The sequence below is a fragment of the Perissodus microlepis genome, chromosome 6 (assembly GCF_051167445.1).
Source record: "Perissodus microlepis isolate ML-2025 ecotype Zambia chromosome 6, ASM5116744v1, whole genome shotgun sequence".
Classification (NCBI taxonomy): Eukaryota; Metazoa; Chordata; class Actinopteri; order Cichliformes; family Cichlidae; genus Perissodus; species Perissodus microlepis.
Window position 1 is genome coordinate 27,598,549 of NC_140466.1, and position 18,490 is coordinate 27,617,038.

The window sequence follows — 18,490 nt, forward strand, 5'->3', positions numbered from 1 at the left end:
CGAATACTTTTATCACAATTCTGATAAGAGTCTCACATGACTCGTGTCACATGTTAAGAACCTAACATGTGACATTAGTCGTGTGTTAAGACTCGCTAATGTGGGTTCACCAAACACGAGATCATTGTCAGCTTTTTTCCCCACCAAATACTAGAAGATTGTGACGACTTATGAATGAAGATCAGAAATAACCTGTTTTAAAGTGATGACAACTAAAAATATATTTAATTTGTCAATGAAGGAAAAGCACAGATGTTATCAACAGCAGGAGCTACGTGACTCGATAATTGTGAAGAAGAGTCTTACATTAATGCCCTTTTGGGGTTTTATCTGGAAAGCAAGACTGTACCAAATCAAACATACAAAGATATCTGGGTATAGACTTACATCATTTTTATGTAATTAACTATCTGTGATGAAAACACACATTTCAAACTTGCTCTTATCTACATTTCTGTTTTCGTCTTCATGACAGTATCCTGTTTGACCTGTTTGGATGGACCCCCCTTCATATGAGGAGGCCAGTCGCCAACCTCCTGCTCTGCCCATTGCAGCTTTTAACGCCCCCCCGCCTGCCTATGACGCCTCTCTCTCATCCCCACCGACACCTCCACCTGCCTACAGAGAAGCAGGTGAGATAAAATCTTTCTGCTTCTTTTAACCCCATTTCTTGAGTCAGCTCGTGAGATATTGCTGACAGGATGTACACACTAGGCAGATTACATATGAACATGTGTCCTTTTCTATTCATTTTTTGGCATACTGTTTACATGAAATACCAGTTTTACCAGGCTGATTTGTAGAAATGTCATCATTAAGTGTATTTATGCTTTTACTCTGCCAGACAACCACTTCAGTGCATTCTGAAGTAAATTAAAAAATATATATATTTAAAGTAAAGCGTGGAAGGAAACCCTAGTGTGACTGCAAAATAACATGTAAACATTTCTTTTTCTTTTTTTAAATCACAGTTACAGTTCAGCCAGATCCTTTTCCTGTCCTGTCTGTGCCAACTGCCGTGTCCTCGCCTCCCCACCAAAGCACTGGAGTCATAGTCCATCCCATTACTCAAAGTATAAAGATTGCACTTTTAATATTGACTTTGTTATGTAGACCTGTTCAACTGCTCATTAACGGAAATATCAAATCAGCCAATCACATGGCAGCAAACCAAGGCGTTTAGGCATGTAGGCATGCTCAGCAAGTTCAGTTCAGTCTCTATGTGCTGCACGCTGGTTTCACAATGTAAGAGCCTCAGTCCATATGCTGTCTGTAGTCTACTCACCAAATGTTTGTATTTTAACCCCACAGTGCCTGTCGTATCATATTTAATTCATGAGTTTTTGTGAGTTTTTGAGACTTCTACATCATCACCGTGATCCCCGTGGAAAGCCTGTCTAAACAGCACTAGAGAGAGAGAAACAAATGTAACAAATATAATTTCAAAGTAAACTCATGTATGCAAATGAATATGTTTTTTCTCAGAAGGTTCACAATATTTTCAAAAATCTTGAACTTTCTGGCAATTATTTCATGGTTCAGACTTTAAAGGGTCAAAGTGTAAGTATTTAAAAAGCTACATTAGGTTAAATTTTGGTTTTTCTGTGTTACAGTTAATCCGCATGCTTCTCGTGCTCGCGCTGCAGCTTCTGCTCCAGCTGCTGCGTCCTCGCGTCCCCGACAAGGCAAGTATCAAGACTACATCAATACTATAAGCATGATCTCTTTACTGCTATTTACACTTACTGGCCACTTTGTTAGGTACACCTTTTCATCTGACTGTCAATGCAAGTATCTCATCAGAAAATCACAGGGAGGTAACTAAATGCATTTAGGTATGCAGATATGGTCAAGATAACGTGCTGAAATTGAAAAGGAGCATCAGAATGGGGAAGGAAGGTGGCATTCGTGGCTTTGAATGTGACACGGTTGTTCTCATCAGACAAGCTGGTCTGAGTATTTCAGAAAAAGCTGATCTCCTGGGATTTTTCCACACAACCATCTCTAGGGTTTACATAAAATGGGCCAAAAATATCCAGTGAACAGCAGTTCTCTGGATCAAAATACCTTGTTGATGCCAGAGGTCAGAGGAGAATAGCCAAACTGTTTCTAGCTCATAGAAAGGCATCAGGAAACAAGATATGCAGAAGAGCATTTCTGAACACACAACATGTTGATCCTCGAGGCAGAAGACCGCACTGAGTGGCTCTCCTGTCAGCTACGAACAGGAAACTGAGGCTACAGTTTAAACTGGCTCAACAAAATTGAACAAGAGAGTCAGTCATTTGGTCTAAGTAAGTAAATACGTTTTATTTCTATAGGATATTTAAAACCAAAATGTGTTACACAAAATAAAACAGAATAAACAGGTTCCTATAAAAAAAAACAGCAGCTAACAGCAGCCAATCCTCCAATCACAGCTCAACAATTCAACTGTTTCACAAGTTTAACAGAAAAGGCAGCTCAGATTTAAAAACAGTCTTCACTGATGCTTGCACGAGGTCATCTGGGAGGTCATTTAAGAGTTTTGATGCAGCAACAGCAAGGACACAAGCTGCTTTTGAAATAAGCTTTGACTGCAGGGATTATCAGGAGTAACAGAGAAGCAGTCCCTAACGTTATGCACGCAGCATAAACACCACATATACAAAGCTCAAATCATCTCAGACGGGTTTTCCTGACCATATGGCCTCCATAGTCATCAGATTTCAATTCAACATCTTCATGATGTGGTGGAACAGAAGATTTGCATCATGGATGTGCAGCAGCTGTGTGATGTCATCATGTCAATATGGAGGAAAATCTCTGAGGAATGTTTCTGGCGCCTTGTTGGAATCTTGCCATGAAGCTGTAAAGGCAGTTTTGAAAGGGAAAAGGACGTCCAACCTAGTACTAGCTAGGTGTACCTAACAAAGTGTCCAGTGGGTGTATAAGCTTCCGCCTTACATGTTCTTCTCTCCTTCTAATAACTTCATCTGTCTCCTGAATGGCAGCTGGTGCTGCACCGCGGGTCAACAGCAGACAAACTCAGCCGATAGCAGTAGTGAGCCAGCCGCAGCCTGTTCCCATAGCGGTGGAATATCTGAGAGGCGCCCCCGGTTTGGTACGCTGCCCACACTGCAGTCATCTTGTAACCAGTAAAGTCACACATGTACCTGGGACAGCTGCTTGGTGCTGGTGTGTCATTCTTGCAATGGCGGGGTAAGAGCCCCAAACACTCACACAGGAGGAGTATTGCATGTGCACCGGCGCTAAACGAGCTTGAGCACAGCTTCATTGGTGTTTTCTGTGCTTGTGTTTCAGGCTCATCTGCGGTTTCTGTCTCATTCCATTAATGGTACGGGGAATGCAAGACACACATCACTCCTGCCCACAGTGTGGAAACCCTCTGCACGTGCACAAAAGATGACCCTGTGAGGATTAATTAACCTTACACATCGAAGTGTGGACAAATGAACTAATGAACTTGTGATGCTAGTGTGACATCTATGGCAAACGAATACTTTACACAGATGATGGCTGAGGAGAGGCCCGGAGTCATGTGGAGACTTTTGTACAAACTCTCCCAGACTGTTACAGAGGACCTCCAGGTCACCACACACACTACCACAGCTGGTAGCTGTACTGAGACATTTTTCCTTTTTTTTCACACTTTAAGGCTCACAAGCAGAAAAGCATTTCTAGGACGTAAATATGAAAAAGAAATTACACAAAAACACTTTTCGCACTTTCTAATTTTGTACAAATGTATTACAGTGTGAGTTCATTATAATTAAATGACACACAGCAATAACACTTTACACTCCCCTAAAGACAGTTTGACGTGCAAGTGCAGGACAGTCCTTCTTCATTGCAGACAGTGAAATGCAGCCATGTTTAACCACATTTGTCCAAATTCTAACATGAAAAGAGTTTTACAGCTCTGCACTAAATTCTTTTATCATTTATAATTAAGCTTTCATTGCTTTTTAATCAAACTGACTGTGATTTCTATATCTGAAAACGAAAAAAACAAAACTTTGATGTTTTTCAGCTTTACTGCAGGTACAACTGAAGTTTTTAAAGTACCTTTAACTGCCTAACTGCACTATTTTACTCTTAGTGATAGTTAGAAAAAAGGTTATGTGGTTTAAATTATTATATTTATTATATCTGTTATTATTTCATGTGAGAATGGTGACCTAACTCTGCTGCACTGCTTTCTAAGCAGCTGTAATCAGTCAGTGGGACTGACTCATTCTGTCGTGTGGCCAAATGCCAGCCACTCCTGATTGAAACCTGTTCCTGAACTGATTTACAGCAGTAGTCCCCAACCCCCGGGCCACTGACCAGTACCGGTCCATGAGTCGTTTGGTACCGGGCCGCGAGAGTTGAGGCTCGGGTGTGAAATGTATGGTTTTCAGGGTTTTTATCGGTTTTTAGCGTTATTTTGATATCGTTTTTTATCGTTAACTCTGTTTTCCTGGGTCTTTTCACGTGTGTTATGAATAAATCTTCTTTTTTTCGGTACCGGTACTAGTTTTATTTTGTTGTATTTATCTGCAACACTTTAAAGGCCGGTCCGTGAAAATATTGTCGGGCATAAACCGGTCCGTGGCGCAAAAAAGGTTGGGGACCGCTGATTTACAGGACTTCTATTTACTTAGCAACATATAAAAGGTTTGTTTACACCAGCAATGTTTACTCTCTGACAAGCAGACCTATAAATGTTTAGCTTTACAAATATGTTATGTGATCAAAAAAATTCATAAATAAATAGAAATCCTTAAAATGCCTTAATGGTTGTGATGCGTTGGAAATCTATCACATAGAAATGGTCCAAAGAAAGTACTCCCTCTTCAAATTCCAAGTATTTACATATCAGGAGACAGTTAGCTGTCTTGAAGTTGAAGACTTGATAGATGATAAATCAATGAGATATTACCCTCTGTCATCATTTAATTAGCAAAAAAATAAGCCAAAATGCAGAAGCAGTGTGTGAAAAACTAAGTACAACATTAGTGTTTCTATAGAAACTTGGATTGCACTTGATTAACTGATGACCGCGGGTGAGCACCTCTATAAAAGCAGAGGTTTTTGGTGTTTGCTACTCTGAAGCATTCAGGTGTGTGTTAGCACACAACAAAGATGACAGACAGTGATCTTAGAGAAAAAGTTTTTATTTTCCATCAATCTGGAAAGGGTCGCAAGGTCATTTACCAACAATTTAAAGTCCTTCATTTTACAGCGAGGTAGAAAACATTCAAGACAGCTGCCAGTCATCCCAGGAATAAACATCCCAGCAAATTCACCCCAACATACAGAAGATCCAATAATCAGAAAAACTGCAAGAGCTGCATCTCATACTCTACAGGGCTTGGTTAAATGTTACACTTCATGGGAGTACAATTAGAAAAAGACTGATCAAGTATGACTTGTAAACCTGTAGAGTGGAGTGGAATAAAATTCCTCCACAATGGAGAGAGGGAAAGGGAAAGTGATACAGAAAGTGATTAATTTGCGGCTGCTAAAGGTGGTTCTACAAGCTACTGAATCATGGGATGTACTTGTTGTTGTTAAATCCTGATATGCAAAACCTTCGAGCTGACAGAAGCTGTACTATTTGCTTCCTTATAGTGACTGTATGTGTAACTTCTGTCAGTGTAGTAGTTTGTTTGATTTCAGTAGCGATTTTATTTTTAATCCCATTACCTTTGACTCTGCACCAATGTTAGATTTTAAAATGAGGTCTATTAAAGAATAAAGGAGGTGTGTATTAGCAGTTACCCTTTTCAATTTTGATTCAGCACACTTGTAGGTATCTTAGCTGGACTGTAAATGTGGAGTAGACAAACACAACTTGTATATCTTACCTGGCTTTGGCACGTTTGAAAAGATTTTGCAGCTAGATAGCTATCAGTCACTTCACTGGAGACCAGCAAGTCTGACCAAGAAACAATCGAGCACAGAGGGAGCTTTGATATGAATCTCTCAGAATATGAACAACAGGAAAACCTGTGTGGTACTTAACATTTACTAACCAGCCGAAATTAGCTACTCTTGCAGATGAAAACAAACTCAAACTTCAAACTAGCTGCAGGTAATGGGGGTACTCATCTATTTTAAGCAGTTTTCTGGTATTTTGCTGTTTGTATCACCAGATAAAATGTTCTTACTTACCTCATTATGATTAAACAGTTTTTATAGAACATAATTTGCCAGCTTAAGTGATCCTGGTGCTGTTTCTATTCTTTAATGCTAAGCTAAGCTAACCATGCAATTGTTGTACAGACATTTTTCTTGTTATCTAACCCTCTGTTAAGTCCAGTATAAAAACAGTGTGATAAAATGATATGACAGTGTGGGATCAAGCAGAAAAGGCTGTTAAATAAAGTGATAAATGGGCTTTCTTTCCCTGCCTTTAATGCTGTAGTGAATGTTTAGTATCTCTGCCAAGTTGAGGTCATGTTTCGTTACTGGACCAAAAACAAAACATGCATTTATGTATTTTCGAGGGCAAATGGGTGCATTTTGCATATGAACACAAACAACAAATGTGTGAGTAACTTCCTCTTTTATGTCTGCTGTGTGACCTTGTACAGGCAACAACGTTAGGGTTTAGCGTTTAGATACTAGAGCCTGATATGAACAGCAGCCAATAGCAGACATACAGCAGTGCTCAGATAGGAAAGTTAATCAACTATAGGCTGCTGGGTCCAGGCGGCAGATAACGCAAGGATTCACAGTTATACCTCCTCGGCACTGATACACACATCAGACCTCCCTTTCACCGCTCCCTCCGTACCATCTTGCCAAGCTAGTCCAGTTTGTCAGTGTGAGACTGAACCGCCATGAAGAGGCTTTTGCTGCTGTGCGTGACGGCCTTCTGTCTCGGCGTATGCATCGCCGCCGACACGAAGGAAGACAAACAGTTCCCAGAGAAAGACGGAGTGTTACAGCTGAAGAAGGGGAATTTCAAAAGGGCGCTGAGAAAGCATGACCAACTCCTGGTGCACTTCTGTAAGTTAAACATCAAGCCTTGTACAGCATGACCTTTGACCTTCATACTTTCATATGGTAAGCGCACAAACAGGCGACTGCAAGGTGTGTAAGAAATCAAATCCTCATTTCCTCTGCGTGTCTGTCAGTTGCACCTCTGTCGGGAGAAAGCCAGCGTGTGTCTACAGCTTTCCAAGGAGCTGCAGCAGAGCTCAAGGGGTCAAAGGTCAAGCTGGCAGTGGTTGATGTGTCAAAAGAGAAGGACCTGGCTAAAGAACTGAACGCGACAGGCCACCCGGTAATCAGACTGTACATCTCCGGAGATAAACACAACCCAGTAGCCTGCCCTGGTACGTGCAGAAGAGTTTCATTCATCTCATTTATTCTTTTAACAAGAACGATGTATATCATATGACATGACCCAGAGGAGTAGCTCCAGATATGGCATACTGCTGAAAAATAAATGATCCACACTTATTTTATCATGTGACAAAGCGAATGAAAAATCAGGGTTCTGATTATTAGGAAACAATAGAGAAACAAAGAGATGCTTTGGTTTGAATCTTCCTCTACCTCTGTTCGAGGGCTTTGTCCTCTACTAGTGCTCTGACTTCATCATGATGTTCGCTGGCACCACCGATGGTAATAAAAAACAGCAGTGAAAGCCCTGGCTGGAGTCATTATGTTTTCATATGAACCATATATCTCTAAAGTTATCCAGCACAAATTTTAATTGCATTTTTTGTATGAAAGTTTGCTCTTATTCTGGAAACATGCGAAAAGATCAGGATGAAAGAGGCACATGCTGCAGTTAAGTTGTTAAAGCTGACACCCTGTCATTAAATTTTGCCTTGAACTTTTCAGATATGTCTCTTTGAGTCAACTAGCCTGCCATTTGTTGTGAAACACCAATGGTTAGAGTTTACTGGCTGTTGTTTCATATTTCCTGCAGAGCACCAGGAGTTATTAGGATCCCCTCAGCTGTTGAATCTTAATTGTTTTGGGTAAAATATTAATGGTAAAGTGATTTGTGATCTTGGATTGTCCTGAAGTTCCTCAGAACTCGGCTTCCATCTTGACCTGGCTGAAACGGAGGGCAGGGTCAGCTGCTGACCTCGTCACTGATCTCAGCCAATCAGAGGCGTCAGAAGAGGTGACAGTGGTTGGATTCTTTAAGGTAAAACAAAAGCCTCGCTTGAGTTCTCTTCTCTATTATGTTGTGCATCTACCGCACTCCGACAGTTTCTATGCGTTTGCGTGTAAGCAGGAGCTGAACCACGAGTACGTCCAGGTGTTCTACGCCACAGCGGTCGAGCTTCCTGACGTCAGGTTTGTGGTGACGCAGGACGATGGCGTCATCGCCAAATATGGCCTCACACATGATGTTGTTCTGATGCTCAAAAAGGTTCTTCACGCACAACGCATACAAACACACCGGTTCACAAAAACAATACTAGTTGTGACATTGCTCTATGTGAAGAGAGGTTTTAGTTCTCTAGTTAGTTTTTAGTTCTGTTTAGTTAAGAGAAATTAGCTGTGGGTGAATGCCATAAAACATGAGTGAGATTTTAAACATAAACCTCACTGTGAGCCTTCAAAAAGACACGCATAACTGAAAGAAATCTTGATGTTGCATCCAGAGTTTTACAAAAGAAGCATAAATATATAAAGCAGACTTGTTGGTTATAGTCTTACCTGTGATACCATGTATGTTTGTGTGTCTGTGTGTGCCCACTGCAGTCTAAGCTCATCAAGGCTTACAAAATGACGCCTGAGACATCTAAAGGGGTCCTGATCGTCTTTATCACCATCTATCAGATGGACCCAGTCACTGAGTACACCGGGCAGGTACAGTGTTGTGTGCATGGTGTATTTTCACACATATACAACAGCTACAGTAGGAACGGTTTGGTCTGAATCCACTGGGATGGTTTTCAGGGAAAATCTCTGCTGACTGAAATCTAATTGCTGTTTTCATGTAGGCTACACCCACCGAGCACCTTGCACCTTGCAGTGTAATGCAGCTCTTCTGCCATAAACTTTTATAAGTCTATTGTTGACATTGCCCGAAAGGTGATTATTCTACTTTATCTTTATCACTGAGGTCGTTGTGGGTGGTGGTGGTACTGGATCGCATTATGTTGAAAATCAATTTTAATATTTATCCACCTCTTTGGCATACATGATGCCATATTAAAAGGTGTTTTTATACTCTGAAAGAGCAATCAAGCTAGTTTGCACAGCACTTTAACTGAAGTTTAAGTGCTTTTTATCACACGCATTCACACTGATGGATGCACTGGAGCTTTGGCACACAGAGCTGGAGTTTGTTGTCATCTTTATCCACCCTGACCTCCTGCCTTTGCAGTTAGCGGCTCAATTACAACTTAATATCCTCATTTGCACCTGTTATGATCATCTCAGCCAGTAGAGGGCTCTGTCCATTGAACTTAAAAATGTGCTGAATTGCCTTACCATTAGCGCCAGCTGAAATCCAGCTTCACTGCTTAAGTGTTTGAACTGCTTTGTCTCCTTTTGCAGACAGCCTCTCAGATCTTATCTTCGCCTGTGTTAAACCACGCTCTTCTCTTTGTCAACAAAAGTTCAGAAGACTTTGATGAGATTTTTTCTGCCTTCAGCACCGCTGCAGAGACATTCAGGATGAAGGTACCTAACATATGTCTGTGCTTTTGAGGTCAATAATAATGTATTTTCAGCCCCTGACCTTGACTCTATCGCATAAATAACATTAATCCTCACCTTAAACCTACTTTTTACCCGAACCAGTTCTTTACTAAGGTCTTGTGAGCAGTTTGGCTGCAGAACAGCAAATCATAAACAAATGACCCTATCTGACCCTTACTCTAGTCCCAGAGTGAGATAAGAATGAATACAGCACATAGATTTAGTTTAATTTTTCCTTTGTTTTTGACCATACTGTTTAGTGCATTCTTACGGGTGGCTGTAGCTCAGGTGGCAGAGCAGGTCAGCCACTAATCAGAAGGTCGGTGTTTCGATCCCACGCTCCCTCCTGGCTGTATGCCAAATAACCTTGGGCAATATACTAGCCCCATGTTTTGGGCTAGTATCTTGTTTGCCTACTGGTGGTGGTCAGAGGGCCCGGTGGCACCAGTGTCTGGCAGCCTCGCCTCTGTCAGTGCGCCCCAGGGCAGCTGTGGCTACAATGTAGCTTGCCATCATGAATGGGTAAATGACTGAATGTAGTGTAAAGCGCTTTGGGGTCCTTACGGACTAAGTAAAGCGCTATACAAATGCAGGCCATTTACATTTTGCACTTACACAGTCGTACGAGGGTTGTTTGAAAGTTAGCGCTTGCCAGAATGTTTCTTCCTGGGCTCTCCAACTCAAACTGCTCTTTGCAGACTCTTAAGTATCCCCGCAGAGCACGTTGGCCTTGTTGTGATGCACAGGAGCGTCTGAGGGTTGTATGTGTTTGTGTGTCAGATTTTGTTTGTGTTGGTGAACGTGGCTGAGCTTCGCAATGGCAGAATGATGGAGTACTTCCGGGTGCGGGACTTTGAGGCTCCCCTAATCCGACTGGTTAACCTGTCAAATCACGTGACCTACCATCTGCCCTCTGACGCCCTGAACGTAGAGATCATAGAAAGGTTCTGCCAGGACTACCTCGAGGGCAAAGCCAAGGTAAGTCCCACTCACCTCTGCTGTGTGGCACAGAGACAGAACCCGGGAGGCAGCTCGTCTTTATGTGTTTAATGGACTTGTGTATTTCTAACAGCCTAAGATGCAGAGCGAGCCGATACCTGAAGGATGGGACCAAAAACCAGTGAAGGAGCTGGTGGGGATGAATCTGGAGAAAGTTGCCTTTAACCCAGACAAGACTGTTTTTGTCCTGTTTTGTATGTAAACACTGTTCATTTTAATATCATGCTTTAATTTGTTTTTCTTTTTAAAGAGGGCCCTAAGTTATACTGGGAGTCATTGGTGACTAAAATTGGCGACCACCCTCTGAATCCCATAAGCTAAACAGCACCTTCAAGCCTTTAGGTTGAAAACGCACATGATTTGAGTTGTTCAGAGTGTATTTAAAGGGCCCTGAGAGTATAAGGAAAAAGATTCTCTAACATGATGAGTCAAAAAAGTGTTTGAACAGATCTCCCAGGCAATACAAACACTTGAAGAAGTCCCCTTCAATGCAATGATCAGTTAACCTTTCAGAAAATGAGCAAACCAACACAAGCAACCAAGTCTGTGCCAATCCTTTATGTAGTTCAGCTAAAACCATCACTCAAATTCTATTTAAGATCCATAGACAGACTGCAGAGATGCATCCCAAACAATGTGATGAAATTTGACAGATTAAAAAAAATGATGCCCTTATTTAGGGCATTTGATACAAGGAAAGTTCAAATTTATGTTGTGATTAAAAGTGCAAACATAGAGAGCTTCCTAAAGTAATTGTATGTGTTTGTATTGAAGATCTGCCCTACAGTAAAGAGTCCCGCGCTGTGTTTCCACTGTGGGAGGAACTAGCTGAGGCCTTTGAGGAGCGCGAGGACGTGGTCATCGCTCGTATCGATGCTTCAGCCAATGATATCAACTTGTCAGTGCAGGGCACGTACCCAGCACTCTGCTTGTTTCCTGCTCTGTATGCTGAAAGGGTACGAGGCAATTATGAGGCGATTAATCGTTTTTATTAAAGCCCATGATATCATCACGAAAAACAGATTTTAAAAAAGGAATTATTTGCTCTTTAGAGGAAACCAGGCTCATTACAGTGAGGTCTCTGTGTGGTCTGTGTCGTAGGTGGTGGTTTACACTGGAAAAAAGAAGCTGAAACCCCTGATTAAGTTTGTAGAGAAGGAGATGGAGAAAGCCAAAAAATACAGAGCTAAGGTGAATGATCTTCCTTACACTTGTGCCTTTGTGTGTTTTTATAGCTGTCTGTGTGTTTGAGAGCTGCCTTTTTCTTTCAGTTAAAAATATACTTTTCTCCTTTGTGTATCCAGGAGGATGAAGACAGGAGGAAGTACACTGAGGCCATGAAAGCTGAGGAGGCAAAAAAAGCCAACAACACCAAAGATGAGCTTTAATACAACAACAAAGACATGACTCTGTGTGTGTGTGTGTGTGTGTGTGTGTGTGTGTGTGTGTGTGTGTGTGTGTGTGTAAAATGATGCTCTTTAAATGTTTCTAAATAAAAAAATACTTTTTCTTTTTTGGATTCTGCATTAAAGTCTCAAAACATCATTTTTGATATTTAATGAAACTTTAAATGGAAAATGTTGAATACTGAAAGAAGACACAGTATGTTTGACACAGATTTTAGTGATCTCCGATTGAAGTAACCGGGTGTCATTATTGCTGATGTGAATTATACTTTTACTGAATTCAGGTTTACCCTCAGCCAGCAGATTTAAATTTCCCTCAGTGTCACCTGCTCTGGCCCCTGGAAGACAATTGACTATGGTTGCTGCTGTCTTCACGTGTCTCAGAACAGAATCACCAATTACCAGAGTTTGATCCATGGCGGGTGTGTCGCCGAGTGGAGGAAACAGTTAGACACATGAACAGGTTTGTGGTGCGTCAGGGCTTCTGTTTAAGACTATGCTCCCTCCTCACCGTCACCCAGCCATCATGATTTCCCATCTGCTCAGGATAACCTGCTGGGAGACCGTTAGCAGGGCCTACGCCACCTTCCACTGCTCCGGCTACAGGGGCCTGACCAGCTACGGGGTTTTCAAGGGTGGGATTGCGAGTGTCCAATTCAGCAATCCAGGCCTCCGGAGCTGCAGAAAGGCTACATTTATTACAAGTATCAAAACAAAAACCATAACTCCTTCTCTAGAGTCGGAGGAGTCTTCCACAATAATTGGGTTTGACATATCAGGTTAAATAAAGACTGCTGAGGAGCAAGCATGGCTTGGGCCCATCTCAGAGCTCACCCTCGCAGCAGAATAACCGTGAATGCAATTTTTGCACAGTCTGAGGAACAAATTCTCCTTTGTTGATGAAACACTAGGAAACACTGTGTGAGGAAACTTTTCACTGGTCAAAACTTCAGGTGTAATGGGAAGAAGCCTCTCCAGAGGTACAACCTCCCTGAGTTGTGCTGCTGACCATGCCCATCGTTTTATGACCACAGTATACTCATTTTATAACAGATGTCAATCCAGCAGATTATCTTTGGCATGTGGTGGATCAGGAGATTTGCAACATGGATGCACAGTCGACAAATCTGAAGCAACTGTGTGACGCTATCATGTCAATATGAAACTAAATCTGTGAGGAATGTTTCCAGGTCTTTGTTGAATCGGTGCCACAAAGAATTAAGGCAGTTCTGAAGGTTAAATCTAATTTATGTTCATCAATGCCTCTCACACTGTAACTTAAAGTAATAAATTGGTTACTGATTAATTACAGAAGTACGTTTGTGAGCATAAAGATGTAAGCCTTGGACCATCGGGATAAAATGTGATTTGGAAACTTAACAAGCATTGATAAAGCTTCATCAGTAGCTCGAGCAAGACCTCATTGTTACAGTGCTAACAGAATCATGCAGGTTTTTGACAGGGAGGTTAAACTCATGCAGATTACCTTCACCCAGGTTCATGAAAACACTGATAGCAGATCATTTGTGTCAGTGTGTCAGGATGGTCTATATTTGAGCTTCTTGTTCACACAGAACTATTTTTCTTCATTTTTTTAACGATTACCAAAGTCTGTGAATCCCCAAATTGTTCAGTTGTTCTTTTTGCTCCCCCTGAGGTCACTTTCATCATGTGACAAAAACAACACCCCACTGTACTCACTCAGGCCACCAGCAACTTTCTAAATCCTCAATAAAAAGCTGACAGGTTGCAATGATTTTCCAAATAACTTATTAAGAAAACAACTAAATACACAGAAAATATTATGAAAACTGGTTTATTTTATATCTCCTAGTTTGAAATGAAGCAATAAAAACATTTATAAAACATCACAAACTGTAATATTTTACAAATGCTTACGTCCTGCTGATGCAATGGAGACATCTTCCAGTGACAGTCTTCATCCGTGTGTGTGTGAGGAGGCTCCTAAACCCACCGACACAGAAGTGCATGTTCACAACTCCCTCTGTGCAGGTGGGGTCAGGGCCCTCCTCACCCTGGGTGAAGAGGGGTGGTGCTGTGGCCAGTCAGGTATGAAGTGCTGAGAGTGGATCTTTGGTCCTCTGTGCAGCTCTGTCCACTCTCAGCTGCCCTGCAAAGCAATAACACAAGAAAGACGTCATTTTAACACGAAACAGCATTTCCATTGTAGGTAGCTGCAGCATGTTGTTAAAATGCTATTTTAAACTCAACATATACACATAAACATAAATAAACTTAGACCTACAGTACTGTAGGACGATGATTTACACCAGCTATTGGACGGATTTAGTCTTCAAAACAGTTTGTAGCCAATGTGAGGTGATAACTTACATAGCTGGAACACAGCACCACTCTCCAGTTTGTCATTTGGTCATCCATCCTTCTCATCGGGTTGGGGTAAGGCTGTCTTCTGGGTGGAGCATCTCTCTGTGTTAGCGCCGTCTGGAATGCTGGGAGAGGACGAGTGTAAAGCACCTGAAGACAAAAAGACGAAGACAAAAGGATGAATTCACAGATCACCGAGTTGTTCAATTTACTTTTCTTCTGTTATGTGTTTTTACCTCACCTCTGATCCCTGAGCCACAGGCTATACCTTATGTAAAAACAAGAGACTACAGTCAGTTCACTACATCATTTTTAAACCTTTTCTAATTATTTGTGTTGACATTAAGTATGGACTTACCTTTGTCCTGCATGGTGAGCTAGAGCTTGAGAAAAATATGTAATTCATTTAAATAGTTACCTGTGATATCAACAGAAATAGAAGTAACAATACCTAAAACACTACCTTACAGTCACACAGGCAAAGTCACATATTAAGAAAAAACAATACATTTCACATGTGTTAGTTAATATTCTTTAAAAGTCAGATATTCTTAGTTAGCTGTCTTACAAAGATCACAAGACACAAAGGCTTAACTTAAATATTACAAAGTTAATTAAAAATTAAAAGATATTTACAAGTTTAAAAACAAGTTCTAACATAATCTAGTCAGAGTCGCTGTCATCAAGTGAAAGGTTAAAAGGCCTTTCCCAGAAGCGTCTGACACCAAAAGAACCCGATGATGTTGAAGGGCCATAGAACGTGTCATCACTTACCTTGCTTACCTTTGCACTTACCTCTTCAGTGCAGGTGTCTTCTCTCCTTCTCTTTGCTGAGGAGGTAAGAACTGAGGTTGAAGGAGAAGGAGAAGCTGTAGGATCAGCAGAGGAAGCAGCTGAGGGAAAAGATAAGAGAGCAGGTGAAGAAGAAGGAGCAGGTGAGGGCGGAGGTGACGGAGCAGGAGAGGAAGCAGCTGAGGGAGTAGATAAGAGAGCAGGTGAAGAAGGAGCAGCTGAAGGAGGAGCAGCTGACGGTTCACCGACTGGGGCAACGACTCGAGGGAAGAGTGGGTCGTTGGCGTGGCCGAAAGGCGGCATGGCGAATGGGGCACCACCTGGAGAAATAGGACGTTGCCAATCGTGCCAAAACGGCTCTGGAGAAAGCTCCCGGATGAGAGGGGAATCATCTCTCTCATCCATGGTGTCATACCCCGAGTCATCGCTAGGCCAATCGCCCCACTCTTCTGAGTCGTTCCAGTCAGATGAATTGTCAGTGTCTTCACTCACCTCTTCAACGTCCTCAGGTAGGTTGGGAGGGTACTCACCTTCCTCTTCACTGTCATCAGGATGCTGTGCTTCATGAGAAGAGGGGGAGGGTGAGAGAGGGAGATACTCACCATACTCACCTTCACCGACAGTGTCAGTGTCATCCAGGATCCTGATGACTTCAGGAAGGCCTTCTTCTGCAGGACGCTCAACCACGTAGTCAAGACGACCTGTGAGGAAACAAGTTTAAAATAACATTAGGAATGTAATAAACACCAAGTGCTAAAGCAACAGACCTACATCTGTTAGTCTGAGCAGACGATGAGAGAAAAGCATTGTAGGCTACATTTATGTCAGACTGAATGACACTTCTACCTGTTCATGCAAGAAAAAAACAACTAAGTCAACTAAGTTCACATCATTAAGTGAAGCATCCATTTTTAATAGAAGAGCTCCAAACCTCCACCAAAGCAGCTCACTCTGTGTACTATTAAGGTAACACTATTGTATTTTGCATACATTCATTTTGTTTTATTTGTTCTTTGTAAGCCTTTATGCAAACACTATGTTGGAGTAAGTACTGGATAATATGTATTGATTTGTAAATAACTGGACATGAATAGCTTATTGTATAAATATAGTACAGTAAATTTATAACTAACTAATTCTTTCATTAACGATGTAACACGTTTTGAAACCTCATCAGAGGTTCAATATGTGGATGCAAACTATAATGTAACATTTAGACTCCCCATCTCAAACAAAGGCAGTACAACTGCTTTTACAACTCAAACAAAGGCAGTACAACTGCTTTTGTTTGTACAAGAGCAGTTGTACTGAGGTCAGATGTAACGCGATATTTTAAATCTTTACACAGTACTATTATATATTGACCACAGACTCCACACAGATTTTTGTTCATTTTTGACCAATCACAAACAGGCAAGCAAAAGTTACCAAAAACATAACCTCCTTGGCAGAAGTTAAAATTGCAAACACACAAAGCTCTGCAGGTATGTCTGAAAACCATGGTCAAGTAAAAAACAAACAAACAAACACTCTTAACTCAAAATCTGCATTATTAGGAATGTGCACGAGGACTGTATCTGCCATAAGGACAGATACATGAAATCTTTTTACCACATGCTATCCCTGTGTATCTGTTTGCTATATAATAAGATATATTATTAAAAATATTAGCATAACATAAGATAGGTCTTAATACCATTATTACTACTGTCCTATGATTACTGTTTTAAGATTTTTTTTTTATTATTTTTTTTTTTATTTTTATCATCACATTTTGTAGCAGGGAAAAAGTTATAGTTAATTTCAATAAAGCATTTGATCCGGAGAAGAACAGGATGTTAGGAGGGGACCGGGATCTGGTGTGTTTACACCTGTGTTCTGATGTTATGACATGCTGAAGATGCTGTTACCACAGAGACAGATTTTGGGGCATTTTACAAATTTTCTACACCTCTCCCGGAAAATTTAAAGCATACAAACAATTTACGGGGAAAAATCTTGGAATACACATATTTTGATAACATTAAAACTTGATATTCACACTGGAACAATCATTTAGTGACTCTTAAAATAACTGAAGAAATGTTAAAAGTACCTGCAGCGAAGTCCAGGGGACTGTCGAGGAGTCGGGGTCCAGGAAGAGCCATCTTTGCTGTTAAGATGAAAAACAAGCACAAACAATCCAAAGATGAAGTACTTGTTGTCGCTTGCAAGTTAAATCCGCTTTCAGAAAAATATTTTCCAAAACGTAACTTTCCACAGGCTGAGGTTGGAGCAGGTCAAAACAAGTCCAATAGCAAGTGTAAACGGACGATTGGAACCTTGTGCAGCATTTATATACCCTCGGCAGGCCATGGTTACGGTTGCCAACATGTGTTTACACGTGCACGTGATAGAACTATATGAACGGAGCTCACTGCAAGGTAATTAACAGTTAATTCACTTGGCCAGCCTGCCTAATCGCAGCTTTAGCTTTAGCCTAGCCTGCCGGCTAGTGTCTAGAGGGCTGGGATCGATTCCCCTGGTGTGGCAGCACTTTTAAATTTTTCTTTAATTCATTTTCTAATCACATATTGTACAATTATGAACATTCCCAAGTGTGTTTTGGCGTCTCAGCCATGTGTTTTAAAACTCCCACTTTGCAGGCGGGCCAGGCTGCAGCTTAAGCTTTAGCCTAGCCTATTGGCTAGTGTTTCCGGGACCTGTAGGGCCGGGATCGATTCCCCAGGGTGGCAGCACCTTCAGTCTTTCTTAATTTATTTTCTGATCACATATTATCAACACGTGAACATTCCCAAGTGTCTTTTGGTGTCTCAGCCGTGTGCTTTTAAACGTGCCAGGTCGTAGCTTTAGCCTTGCCTAGCGGCTAGTGTTTCTGGTTTGAGAGCTTTGAAGTGGCCCAAAAGGACTGGATTGGTTTTAATGTAGTTAAAATAACACAGAGTTATAAAGATACTTGAAAAAACGGGTCATTATTAAATTTGACATATAACCCTTTTGTAAATCATGTTCACTAAAGACTATTTATCAATATAAGTAAAGACATTACACATAAAAAACACACGGAAACACTGGAAATCAGTTTTTGGTAAACAATGACTTTTTGGCACAACACTGGAGGTAAAACAGGTATGATCCTTCATATCTGGAGTGTGAAGGTGCAGACACAAATTCAGACCTGGGATGTTTTAGAATAGAATTGAGAATTTCTCTGGTTCGTTAGCTTTAGTCAGATAAGTCAGTAATCACTCAAGATTAGTTCCCAAGTCCTCCTGAATTCAAAG

The 18,490-nt window shown here is 41.2% G+C and overlaps 3 protein-coding genes across 3 annotated transcripts; 2 read left to right on the forward strand and 1 right to left on the reverse strand.

The window, feature by feature from the left end:
* The first annotated feature begins 482 nt into the window (after positions 1–482).
* On the forward strand, positions 483–4,769 carry LOC146385820 (lipopolysaccharide-induced tumor necrosis factor-alpha factor homolog). The gene is made up of 4 exons (XM_084930020.1): positions 483–632; positions 972–1,073; positions 2,994–3,201; positions 3,304–4,769. Exons 1-4 carry the CDS (start codon positions 497–499, stop codon positions 3,407–3,409), a joined length of 552 nt encoding a protein of 183 aa, XP_084786146.1. The 5' UTR covers positions 483–496; the 3' UTR covers positions 3,410–4,769.
* Positions 4,770–6,830: 2,061 nt separating this feature from the next.
* LOC146385821 (protein disulfide-isomerase) lies at positions 6,831–12,050 on the forward strand. Its single transcript, XM_084930021.1, has 11 exons — positions 6,831–6,999; positions 7,128–7,328; positions 8,031–8,155; positions 8,246–8,383; positions 8,719–8,826; positions 9,520–9,645; positions 10,444–10,641; positions 10,736–10,856; positions 11,437–11,618; positions 11,764–11,853; positions 11,967–12,050. The coding sequence occupies exons 1-11, from the start codon at positions 6,831–6,833 to the stop codon at positions 12,048–12,050; spliced, it is 1,542 nt and encodes a 513-aa protein (XP_084786147.1).
* Positions 12,051–14,105: 2,055 nt separating this feature from the next.
* On the reverse strand, positions 14,106–17,521 carry LOC146385822 (uncharacterized). Its single transcript, XM_084930022.1, has 4 exons — positions 17,302–17,521; positions 14,656–15,907; positions 14,421–14,564; positions 14,106–14,199 (listed from the first exon to the last, which is right to left on the reverse strand). The coding sequence occupies exons 1-2, from the start codon at positions 17,351–17,353 to the stop codon at positions 15,078–15,080; spliced, it is 882 nt and encodes a 293-aa protein (XP_084786148.1). The 5' UTR covers positions 17,354–17,521; the 3' UTR covers positions 14,106–14,199; positions 14,421–14,564; positions 14,656–15,077.
* Positions 17,522–18,490: the final 969 nt, after the last annotated feature.

Bases quoted from the DNA above. Each gene is read 5' to 3' on its own strand.
- LOC146385820 (XM_084930020.1), top strand. From the start codon at position 497: ATGGACCCCCCTTCATATGAGGAGGCCAGTCGCCAACCTCCTGCTCTG. The intron at 633-971 runs GTGAGATAAAAT...TTTAAATCACAG, and splicing joins ACCTGCCTACAGAGAAGCAG to TTACAGTTCAGCCAGATCCT. The intron at 3,202-3,303 runs GTAAGAGCCCCA...CTTGTGTTTCAG, and splicing joins GTCATTCTTGCAATGGCGGG to GCTCATCTGCGGTTTCTGTC.
- LOC146385821 (XM_084930021.1), top strand. From the start codon at position 6,831: ATGAAGAGGCTTTTGCTGCTGTGCGTGACGGCCTTCTGTCTCGGCGTA. The intron at 9,646-10,443 runs GTACCTAACATA...TTTGTGTGTCAG, and splicing joins CAGAGACATTCAGGATGAAG to ATTTTGTTTGTGTTGGTGAA. The intron at 11,619-11,763 runs GTACGAGGCAAT...TCTGTGTCGTAG, and splicing joins CTGCTCTGTATGCTGAAAGG to GTGGTGGTTTACACTGGAAA.
- LOC146385822 (XM_084930022.1), bottom strand. From the start codon at position 17,353: ATGGCTCTTCCTGGACCCCGACTCCTCGACAGTCCCCTGGACTTCGCT. The intron at 15,908-17,301 runs GTACTTTTAACA...GTTTCCTCACAG, and splicing joins TCCCCTGGACTTCGCTGCAG to GTCGTCTTGACTACGTGGTT.